We start from the raw sequence: 12,500 nt of genomic DNA on the forward strand, positions 1-12,500 counted from the left end.
GTCATCATAACGCAAACGTGGTTGTGTGTCGTTAGCCGTGCGTTGGCTCGCAAAGTTGCCCGAATCCGTCCCCCCCCCCCCCGTCCCCCCCGTCTAAAAGCACTTGCTCAAATGTGCTGATCTCATCACATTTGTTTATGGACGTTTTTAGCCCATAAGGACTGTTTTTCGTGCAAAACTAATGCTTGGAATGGATTTAGAATCATGATAACCCCCTAGTTTGACATGTCACATGCAATACTTAAAGCATGACGAGCATATCATTTTAGTTAAATGTTTGTTTTAGAAACGGCATTGACAATGAAGGGAAAATGTACGTCATCTTGTCCCTAAACATCAAATGCCATTAACAATAAAGATAATTTGTTTTCTCTTTATGTTTTTTTTACATCACCATTACATCACCTAATCAACATGAGTTAGACTTTACTATATTAGCGCCCCTCACTTCACACGGGTGTGATTGTATTGCCTTAGATAGGATGTTAACGGTATGATCACATTATACAAATTGCTCTATACCGACAGCCGGTCAGCAAGTGCATTCATGAATGTATGAATATAGACAATATTTTAGGCCAATAAAAAAAAGACTATACGAATTTACGAAATGTCCCACTCCAAAACCCTGACTGCCGGACTCTTATTTCTTTGTACGCCTCCTGCAGGAGAGCGAACGACATCATGACATCACAACATCATGACATCACAACATCATCACATCATCACATCACAATATCATGACATCACAACATCATGACATCACAGCATCATCATAACATCATGACATCATGACATCATGACATCACAACATCATGACATCATGACATCATGACATCACAGCATCATCATAACAGCATCATCATAACATCACAACATCATGACATCACGACATCATGCCATCACAACACCATGACATCACGACAGCATGACATCACAACATCATGACATCATGACATCATGACATCATTACATCATGACATCATTACATCATGACATCACAACATCATCAAAACATCATGACATCATGCGATCATGACATCATGACGTGCACATCATCATCGTCACACATTCTCCCCCAGGAGAATGTGGAGAAAACCAACTGAAATGCACAGCCATAGAGCAGCCCCTCTGGCTCCATGTCCACCTCATTGGTCTTTATGGCAGAGAAAGCTCTATTTTGGCAACCCTATGACGTTCTAATCCCTACTAGCTGTACAACTATAGCAGGTGTTCTTGGATTGGACGGCAGGGCTTGGGAGGGAGGGAGGGAGGGCGCTTCCTGGCCGCAGTGTGGTTGAGTTGGGTTTGGGAATGGTGGGGTTGCTTTGGAGTAGGGGGGGGGGGGGTGCTTTGGAGCTTAGCGTGAATCCAACTAACCCTGACGTACGTGTGTGTGTGTGTGTGTGTGTGTGTGTGTGCGTGCGTGCGTGCGTGCGTGCGTGTGTGCATGTGCTTGTGCGTGTATGTGTGTGTGCGTATATGTGTGTGTGTTTTCCAGGATCCCAGCCCACTACGTGTACCCCCAGGCCTTCATGCAGCCCAGCATGGTGATTCCTCACAGCCTCCAGGTAGTAATATGTGTTCTTAGATATTTTAGTAGTGGTGCACCGATGTATCGGTCGGTCCCCATATCAGTATCGGCCGTTATTTGCCGTTACCGGTCAATATCGGTATCGGTAAATTAACACCACGAACGCCCGGGGGGTATTTAGGACCATTAAATCAGAGCGCACAGCGATTTGCAGCTACGGAGCCCATTTAGCCGAAACACCCCCCCGATGCGATCGACTAGCAACGGCACCGCGATAATCTCTGGTTAGAATTGGACGGAATGATTTAGATTAAGAGTTATTCACGTTTTAAGATTTTCGGTCTCATCCAGTAAAATGGGGGGGGGGGGGTATTTTGGATGACGTCCCAACAGGTGCTCCCAGCCTGTGGAGCGCTGCGACCGGTTTTGATATAAATAAATCTCCGTCCTTTCATTCATCTCCGTCCTGAGCGCTGGGCGTTACTATTTGGTGCGACGGAGACCATCCGTTTATGCCGCTCAGGGTGGTAACCGATGTTTATCATTTATACCGATCATATAATGATCACACATGTATACGTCAATCGCAGACAGCAGATGGCTTTTAAAGGTAGAGTAAGTGATTTCACTTCATTCAAATATCACTTCATGTTTTTGTTTTGTTGTGATAATCCTCTCTACTATAGAGTGTGCTGACCATATAAGGAGTTCCTCCCTGTCCGCCAGTTAACCCCTGGGGGTCCTTTTCGTTTTTGACTCTCTATCCTGATTGGACGAAGGCTTAGGTCCCACCAAAGCCAAAAACGAAACCTAAGGTTTTTTTTAGTGAAATCACTTACTCTACCTTTAAAACACGTACGTCAACAGCAGACAAATAACTCTCTCTCTCTCTCTCCCCCTCCCTCTATCTCTCTCTCTCTCTCTCTCTCTCTCTCTCTCTCTCCCCGCGCAGCCGGCCGCCGCCACCTCCGCGGCCGCCGCCTCGTCCCCCTACATCGACTACGCCTCGTACGCCCAGTACTCGGCGGCCGCCAGCGCGGCGGCCGCCGCGGCCGCCTACGAGCAGTACCCGTACGCCGCCAGCCCCGCGGCCGCGGGCTACGTGACGGCGGGCAGTGTGGCGGGCTACGGCTACGCCACCATGCAGCAGCAGTCGCTGGCCGGCGCCGCCCCTCCGCCGCCCCCCGGCTCGGCGGCCGCCGCCGCCGCCGCCTTCGCCCAGTACCAGCCGCAGCAGATGCAGGCCGAGCGCATGCAATAGCAGCTACTGCAGCTAGCAGCGCCGCCGCAGCTAGCGCTGCTAGCGGACTCCTCGCAGGGAGGAGGAGGAGGTGCCCCCCCCCTTCTACAGGCTCCGCCCCCCAGGCTGATGATGATTGGCCCGGTGGATGAGAGGCGGAGGAAACGCAAGAGGAATTGGCCTTAAGGAATAAATAAGGGGGGGGGGGGGGCAGGGTTAGGTGACTGTATACCGAACGAGTCACTTTTGAAGAGGGTTATAGTGGTGGTTGGTGATGATGATGATGATGATGATGGTGATGAAGATGATGAAGATGGTGATGATGATGATGGTGATGATGATGATGATGGTGGTGGTGGTGGTGGTGGTGGTGGTGGTGGTAGTGAGGTGGGAACGTCATGCGTAACAGTAGCTTAACAACTTGCTGTGTGCTTCAACCAAAAACAAACACTAAAAAAAAAAAAGATGTCGCAATGTAAGAAAGAATTTATTATTATTATTATTATTATTATTATTGTTGTTATTACTATTATGATGATTATTATGATTATTATTATTACTATTATTGTTGTAGTAAAAGTAGTTAATTTATAGAAGAGAAATGCAGGAACTAATCCCTGTGTTTTGGTCTGTAGGAGTTAACAAATCCTTACTCAGTCCACGTGGTGGCTGTCTTCGACGTTTTAGTTTAACGTAAAGAAAAGCTTTTCCTCTTTCGTTCTCTTTCAAAGCCCTTCATATATATTAACCTATATTTATTACTGTTACCGTGACATTTTCAAAGGGCTGTCGTCGTCGTCGTCGTTCTCATGTACTGTGTGTGTCTCTTCAAAGTGCATTCTGTTGGAGTTATACTACTTTCCGACAATCAGGGAAATGGAACACGTTTCCGACGCGCTTGGCTGTTCGGCGCGCGGCCGAAAGCTCACGACGCGACCGCGGAGCTGTTCGTCTGAGAAGAGAGAGGAGGTCGCTCGTTTTATTTAATTTAATTATTTTTTTTTTAAGAAGAACTGCCTTTTTATCTTCCTGATGCTGAATGTCCCTTTAAAAAAAAAGAAAAAAAACTGTGTCTCGACCTCTCGACCTACGACCTACGACCTATGCAAACGCGAACAAATCAACCAAGAGACGAAACTTTAACTGCAGGAAAAGTGAAACTGTCATCAACTCTCCAACTCGGGGAGGGGGGGGCTTGGGGGGGGGGGGGGGGGGGGGGGGGGGAGATACCGGGCCGGGCGAACCAAACAACACTAAGCCAACTTCACAAAGGAAAGACAATGAGACAAAAAAACATACCAAATCGCTCACTCGCTCTATCACACGTACGCACGCGCACGTATACACATGCACGCATATACACACACGGACGGACACGCGCGTCACGTCATGTCACGTGCACACAGAGTTGCACACATAGCACAAGTCGAACACAAAGAGCCCTGCAGTCCACGGCACTCTGGCTCTGCATTTTGGGACGGAGTCTGAGTGGAACGCATGGATAGAGAGAAAGAGAGAGAGGAGGGGGGGGGGGGGATGGATAGACAGAGAGAAAGAGAGAGAGACAACAGCTGCTGTTAGTAGAGAGAGGGATAGGGGGGCCTCCAGCGCCACACACACACACACACACACACACGCACACTCACACACACACGGACGGACGGATCTCTCTGGAAAGAACGCATCACTTGTGCTCATTTGTTGAGCTGTCACATTTTAATCCCTTCTGGGCCCGTTTTGGGAAACCGTGTCTCTACCCCGCCCCACCCTGGTGTCTCGCCTCCCCCCCCCCCCCATAGTCATTTCGCCGTGCCCCCTATGCTCGACAGCCACCCTGTATAGCTCAGTGTTGGCTCAAACTGGGGGTGAGGGACACGTTACACCAATTTGGGGGTCTTTTTTGACGTGAGGATATTTGCAGTATAGCTTGTGAAAAGCATAGCGAATAATACCATCGCAAAACAAACAAACAAACTATAGTCTCCCATTGGCTTTATAGATAGATAATCATGTTAAGATCTCGCCACTATACTGTACCTCGCTTTACTCACGCCGGGAAAGACCTGTATACGCTGTAGACGCCAGCATGACGTTGATGCCTTTTAGGTTGTGCTTTTCTCTTCGCCAGAAAGGCTGGGACTGAGCTGAGACTATAATAGCTCCTAGTCCTGACGAAACATTGCCCTCTGCAGGTTTGGTCTGGCACTGCTCCTTTTGGTGTTTTAAATATTATGTTATAATATAAAATATATATAAAAATAGCAGATCTACTACAAGCTCGTAGCGCGCCAACCGAGTGGCACTCTACGAGCTTGTGGGTCTGCTATTTTTGAAAAATCATTAAAATGTGGCGCAAATCATTGAATATATATTTCAGAGCGAACATTTTTAACTAAAATATTTGCTTCTGGGGGGGGTCCCTGGAACTACATATTTTGAGATGGGGGTCCGTGGCCCAATAGAGATAATTCTGGGGGTCCTTGACATGAAAATGATTGAGCACCAACTGACATTGGTTTGTCAGAATTTCTTTTAGGATTTAGAAGCCTTTTTTTTTTAATCGACCTCAGTCCAAAATGGGTTCAACTATATCCTCGTGTTAAATCCTTGAGAAATGCCAGGGGTCCACCACAAGAGAACTCCAGACTGAATGCTCCATACGTATACGCAGTGATATTATAGTCTGGGCCTGCATGTGATGCCAGGCTATGTGTCAAAAGACCTACGTGTCAAAAGGCTTACGTGTCAGGTAGACACACTTGCGCGCGCACACACACACACACACACACATACACATACACAAGTGACCCCACCCCCAGGATGCGGCCCCCAAAGCCCCCTGCACCCACAGCTCTGACAACTGGCCTGCCTCACGATGTCACGTTTACCCCGGCCTCCTGTGTGCCTTAGCGTTTGTACATTTGCTATTTAAGAGAGAACATTTTGAAGAAAAACATTAAAAAAAACACACAAAAAAAAAAAAAAAAAAAACTAAGAGAGAGAGAGAGAAATGTACTATTTAAGATAGGCTATTTATTTTTGAGAGTTGACCACGTTGACGCGCTCCAAAGGGAGACACATCGCGTCGGTACTGTATTCATAATAAATATTATGTACTCATCTCAAGGCATATATAAGTTATTGAGTAGGTTTAGTTGTAATTTTATTATTATTATTATTATTATTATTATTAACATACTCAACCAAAAAATGTTGATTTTAGGAGTTTATTTAAGATACAATTCTTGTTACGTGCACTGTACAATTCTATATATTTTTTGTTGTTTATTTTTATTTTCTTTGCCTTTTTTTTAAATCCTTTATAGGACATTAAATACTGGGGCTAGTAGCTTTAAATGCCTTTTGTATAATAAGAGAACTTTATTTTAAAAAGAAATGCAGGCCTATTCGCGTGCAGATTGTATAATTATTCTGCCCTCTCGTATTATACACCTATGTGTTTCAGAACTGTTGGAAAATGTTTTTTTTTTTTTTTTTTTTTCTAGAAAGAAAAATCCAGATGCAAAGTAGCGAAAATGCAGCTTTTTTTTTCTTTCTTCCTCTCCATTAAGCATATTTTATACTCGGTGTGCGGTATATAGCTCTGGTCCATAGCTCTAAGGCCTTCATTAGAGCTATAAATGTCTTCCTGCACTCGCATGAAATGCAGAACCAGCATGCCAATGAAGACATTTAGAGCTATGGGCCAGCGCTACCGTGGCGGTATAAATTGGGCTTTAGAATGTATAGTCGTCATCGAGGGTTACGGTAGCTGTGCTTTTTAGCTTTGGATATTCATCAGACGGGCTATTTTACACTGTTGGGAATTTTTATACTTGAACTATATATATTTCTTACAAGGGAAAACGTGAAAAAATAAATGACACACACACACACACACACACACACACAGAGACACGAACACAAACTTTTTAAGGAAGCTTTTCATTGTCACTGGATGAAGGGCATTGTAAAAGTGTTGCTATATTTAAATGCAAAGGTCCTGTTGTTCATTTCAAGAATTTCAACACTATTTACTCAAAAAATTGAAATAAAAAAAATGTTCTATATATTTAAAGAGTCCGGACTCCGTTTGTGTTTCATTCTGTGGAGTGAGTCGGTCACGTGACGTCGTCGTCACGGTGCGAGTGAGGACATTTCTAGAGGTGAAAGGTGCCGCGGACGTGCACACATAGACATCAAAGGGGGCTCCAGCCCTTGCCCTGACCTGTCTGTAAAACAACTGCCCTTTCCAGACAATGAATGCAGCATTTTACTATGGTGAAATAAATGCAAATACCCTCCTCTCCTTTCCATGGCATTCCCGTATAGGCGCAGCATTCAGGAGAATTGCTTTTGTTCCCCTATAAGTCTCCTGAACTTGAACACAATATTTTGCGTTGAACAAATTTGTTTAGAAATCCATGTCGTTACACCGCATCTCTATATCTAAAGAGTGCTGGTTTGCTCCCCGGAAATAGCTGATCTTCAATCTCTCAACGCGTCTCAGCGCGACGTGTTGAGAGCTTGCAGATGTGCTGTTTTCAAAAAGAAATTGTCCAAAGGTGCACTCTTACGGGATTTTAGCCCCTGCCCCTCTAACACTCACTGAGTCTCACATACTGTGAAGTTCAGTCTGGTCGTGTACTATACTGTACTGCATCTGTGCACTTCAGTGTTGATTTTGACAGCAATTTTTGATTTAGTTTTAGTCATAGTCTTTTGAATACAAAATATCCTTTTGTTTTAGATATATTTTAGAAATGTGAAAGGTTTTAGTTCATAGTCTAGTTTTGGTCGACTAAATACCATTTAAATTTTAGTCGACTCAAGTTGATTTTGTCGACAAAAATTTACTTTGGCAGGCCTTGATAGCGTGCATTCTGAAATTAGCAGAGCTTGTAGATCTGCTATTTTCAGAGCACAACACATGGGGCTCTGCATTTTCGTCACCGCTAAACCCCTTATCCCTAAACTTCTTTGCCTTTTTTTTTTAAAACTATTTTGCTAAACATTTTTGAATAGTTAAAATGGCCAATCTACAAGCTCACAACGTGTCAATGTAGATTGAATAGTTGAACTATTCAAAAAAGTTTTTCAAAATAGTTTAAAAAAAAAGAGGCAAAGACGTTTAGGGATAAGGGGTTTAGCGGTGACGAAAATGGAGCCCATGATCTCTTCTCCACTATAGTCCCTCTCTAGTATAAGCAAAAATAAATGTAAATGTTCAGGTTGAGATAGCAATGTTATCCAATCAGGAGATAGAATCTGGTGTTATGCTAATAAGCCCTACGTTATATAATTATACCTCTCATGGCAGGGTCGCATGAAAATAGCGGATCTACAAGCTCACAACACATTGCATCTTGATGTGTTGTGAGCATTATATAGATATATAGATGTTGCCAGTTGAACATTTTAGGGAAACTTCTGAAAACGTTTGAAAATGCATGTGTCTGGTGGATTGCCTGTAATGAATGACATCCCCCCCCCCCCCCAAAAAAAACAAAACATGATGACGGCAGGTTGGACGTGTTTAATCTGAAACATGAGAACCTGCTTTCAGAAGCGTCTCGTGTGTCAGTGCCTCGTCATGTCCCCGTCGTACACAGCTGCAACGCAACGCACACGCACACACACACACACACACACACACACACACACACACCGCCAAACACGCTCACATTACAAGCCGCGAGCCAGCCAGACGCTCACACAAACTTGAGTCTCTTCGGGGGCGAGGAGGGCGTGAATGGCCTATCAATGATTCATCCACTTTCAAATCAATAAATAATGGCGACGAGAAGAAGTGAGCCTGTGACGCTGTAGCTGCCATACCTGTGGCTGTCCCTCCCTCATGTGGCAGGAAGGTAGTTAAGTGTGTTATCTCACACAAGGTATAGTTATCTCCATGGCTGGAGCCAACACATGCTAGGGTCAGGGTCATTTATATACAACTGAAAAAACGTAGGCTATACGTAGTTTGGCAGCGTCGCTTCCCGACAAATAACGCAGACTACGTTTTTTGGCGGAGAAATTGGTTAAAAAAAAGAAGAACAATTCTATAATAATTAAGACAAGTCGTCTACATTCTCTCATTGGGTAGCCAGTGAATAATGAAGCAGACAGACAGACAGGCAGGCAGACAGGCAGGCAGGCAGGCAGGCAGGCAGGCAGGCAGGCACATTATAGGCAGGTCCGTAACCATTTGTGGTCTTGTCAGTCACACATTTTAGAATGTATTTTTTTCTTTTTACACACTATTAATTCCTATTTTGGTCATGATCGAGACCTAAATACTGAATATCAAGTCGCCATGCAGGTTTTCTTCAGAATATAACACTGATTTACATGGAGCTCATAGCTGAAGTTCAGCTGAAGGACCACACCTCCAACGCAGCTACCTCCACCTCCTATCAAGCCACCTCCAATCGGGTCACCTCCACCTGCGTATATAAAGCCCATCCAACCCCCGGTTCTCCCCCGTTCTCACCCCCCCCACCCTAATTATCACCATACTCCCTCTAACATCTCCTAACAGATCCCTAGGGGTTCGTTGTGCCCGAGAGCACGGCGGATCCCCGAAGCCTCCCCACCTCGGCTCAAATTACCCAACGTCCAGCTGGATGGCCAGACGACCCGTCGCGGGTCATCTTCGTTCTGTTCATCGTTCGTTCCTTCATCGTGTCATGCATCTTTTGTTAATAAAATCTGTTAAATGTCCTCATTGGTGGCGTGGTCCTTGATAGTGAATATGACATTACTGTCTGCGGCACATTAGGAGACCAACTAGTGATTCCATGCACTGCACCCCCTGGCAAAAAAAAAAGAAAAAAAAAAAAAGAAAAAAGATTTTCCTTTTTTTTTTTTTTTTTTCAAACTTAACTTATGGCTTCTGACTGTAGTTTATAATCATCTCTCTTATCATGATATGATGCCTCGCTGTACAGCTGTAGTGCATGTGTGTATGTGTGTGAGCTGCTGTACCTAAATAACTCATTTTTAGGGGTTAGGGCATTGTAAAAACGCTAAAATAATAAAATAAAGGTTAAAAAAACCTTTTTTTAAAACCTTCCTATAAAGGAACCTTTAAAGTCGATAGACAAGCAGTCGCACCCCCTGACGTCAGGTTCAAAGTCCGCCTATGAGTGATTCTCATGTTTTAGTCCTTAGGCCGGGTGAGATATCGTTGCCCTAAAAAGGGACAAGACATATGTGGTATCATTTTGTTCGACTGACACCCAGGAGTGCTAAGTTGTGTGATAGCAGTTTCAGAAGGGCAGCTGAATATGATTTTAGGGGTATAATCTGATTATGCAAAACCATATAATTCATTGTTATCTAAACTCCAAAACTATTCACTTTTATGCACATTTCTGATGTCTGTACCATGGATGGGCATGACCAACATCATAATAGAACAACAGACGTGCTGAATTATACTTCTTGTATAGCCACACCGGTTGGGAAAATCCACAATACCAACCTCTCTGAAACAGGTATACATCTTAAACTTCTGAATTAAAATCATAGAATCATGAGTGATACGTCTTTTTATGAGGATGTAGAAACCATTTAGACATTACTTTGAAGAGTCAGGAACTCTCATACTCAAGGTTGTACCCCAGCACACAACGCAACTCAGGAAAACATGTAATAAACGAGTAAATGAGGACCACACAACTAGACTTAACTTAGAGATAGAGCGCGCAGACACACACACACACGCACGCACGCACGCACGCCACGCACACACACACACACACACACACACACACACACACACACACACACACACACACACACACACACACACACACACACACACACACACACTGTCACAGTCTGAGTGGGAGTGGGAGTGTGGGTGTGTCTGAACCACCTGCAATCATGCCCACAGTATTTAAATCTCAGTCTCTCTGCAATCTCTGCCAGATTGTCTTGTGACCTTCCAAGCAGCCAAGCCATATTCAAGCCTTTGCCTTACTGACTTCTGTTTTGCTTCTCCTAGACCACAATTCTTTGCCAAGCCCTTGCCGGTACTTCTGCCCTCACTGACTGCCTTTGGATATTGACCTTTGCATTCTACTGTTTAGATTTTTGCCTGCCCCTTGCCTGTTTTGACGTTTTGGAATAAAAACCTGCTTTCAGTGACTTTTGTGTCTGCAGTCCTTTCCACGTGTGCCTGACACACACACACACACACACACACACACACACACACACACACACACACACACACAAGCAGTGCCGTCGCTACCTATACACGCAATACGCACTGCGAGTAACAAAATGTGTCAAAAGTTGCCATGCCGAACCTCAAAATAACACATTTCTTCCTCTGAATGAGGAAATGCAGCGCTCTCGTCGGGAGGGGGGCAGCCGGGCAGCACAAATATCCTACGAGTAGGGCAACCAAATGGTCAGCTACACACCTGCACACAAGCTGTGTTATGTTACTTCTGGAGATACTGATGAAATGGTTCTCTGTTTAGCATTCCAAAAACACATGCCTTGTCCTATCTATCAGAAGTGTAGTACACAAAACCACACACGGTTTGTGGCCTTGGTTAGGGAGAGAACCTCTGTGAGAGTCTGTCACATATAAGGATGTGACATTGTGAGTGCCTTTGCTGGTCATGGAAATCTGAATGCACTGAGGTTATTGAAGAAAAACCCTGATATTCAAGAGACATTCAAACAACTTGGCCAGACTTGGGATGTTTCAACAGAGCTCTTTGACTGACTGCAGCAGTTCACTTGTATAGCTGGTACCTGTCTGGGACCACCTCCAGTGACGTGAACGAGATCCGCTACCATCTTTTCTGTGCTAGGAGAGGGGAGGCTGATTCCAGTGAACTCCCACCATGTAGAGAATGTCTATTTCTCCATGCCCTCCGTGCCAATTACCAGACTAGAATATGGAGATAGCTCTCTGTAGACTCACCCATCTGCACCAGATCCCATACAGAGTGGATGGACAACTGTTGATGGTGGAGAGTTAGCAATTCAGTGGATGCGCACAGCCCCTGCACCAGATGTATTCCTTGAGTTTTTGGCCTGTAAATGTGCACAGATATGCAAGCTTCCTAACTGCAGTTGTCTCAGCAATGGTTTGATATGTACAGACCTCTGCCAAGGTCAAGGTGACATCCAGGGTTGCACTGATCCGCCGCCTCGCTGGGACAACCTGGGGGAGCCTCCGCTAAGACGCTGCGTATATCCACCCAAGCCCTGGTCTTCTCAGCAGCGGAATACTGCGCCCCAGTCTGGAGCAGAAGCCCACATGCAAGAATGGTCGACGTGGCAATCAACAACGCCCTTCGGATCATTACGGGATGCCTGAAGCCCACCCCTGTGTCCCACTTGCCAGTCCTTGCGGGAATAGCTCCGGCCGGCCTCCGACGGGAAGCTGCCACCCTCGTCCTGGCCAGGAAAGCCCAAAAGCAGGATTGGCACATCCTGCATGGCACCACCACAACTCCAGTGCCCCCAAGCAGACTCAGGTCTCGTCACCCCTACAACAGGGCAGCACAGGAGATGCTCAACGCCACCCCTGAGGCCATCTCCAGAGATGCATGGCTAGCAGCAGCGTGGAAGCAGGAGTGGGTGTCAGCCGGACCCTCCCGCATGCATCGGTTCATCTGGGATCCAGGAGTTGGCGACATAGGAGGAGAGGATCTTCCTCGCAAACAATGGACCACACTGAACCGCTTAAGAACTGGG

At 45.4% G+C, this 12,500-nt stretch overlaps 1 protein-coding gene across 1 annotated transcript in view; it reads left to right on the forward strand.

Moving 5' to 3' along the window:
• rbm24a (RNA binding motif protein 24a) overlaps positions 1-2,795 on the forward strand; it is a gene marked incomplete at both ends in the record, with an annotated part of 20,233 nt that extends 17,438 nt beyond the window's left edge. The window contains 2 exons of the mRNA XM_080787735.1: positions 1,502-1,571; positions 2,487-2,795. Of these exons, the coding sequence (XP_080643861.1) occupies positions 1,502-1,571; positions 2,487-2,795 (379 nt within the window). The remainder of the gene's footprint in view (positions 1-1,501; positions 1,572-2,486) is intronic.
• Between the last annotated feature and the right edge of the window lie 9,705 nt (positions 2,796-12,500).

The sequence above is a fragment of the Protomyctophum bolini genome, assembly GCF_963924005.1.
Source record: "Protomyctophum bolini genome assembly, chromosome: 17".
Classification (NCBI taxonomy): domain Eukaryota; kingdom Metazoa; phylum Chordata; class Actinopteri; order Myctophiformes; family Myctophidae; genus Protomyctophum; species Protomyctophum bolini.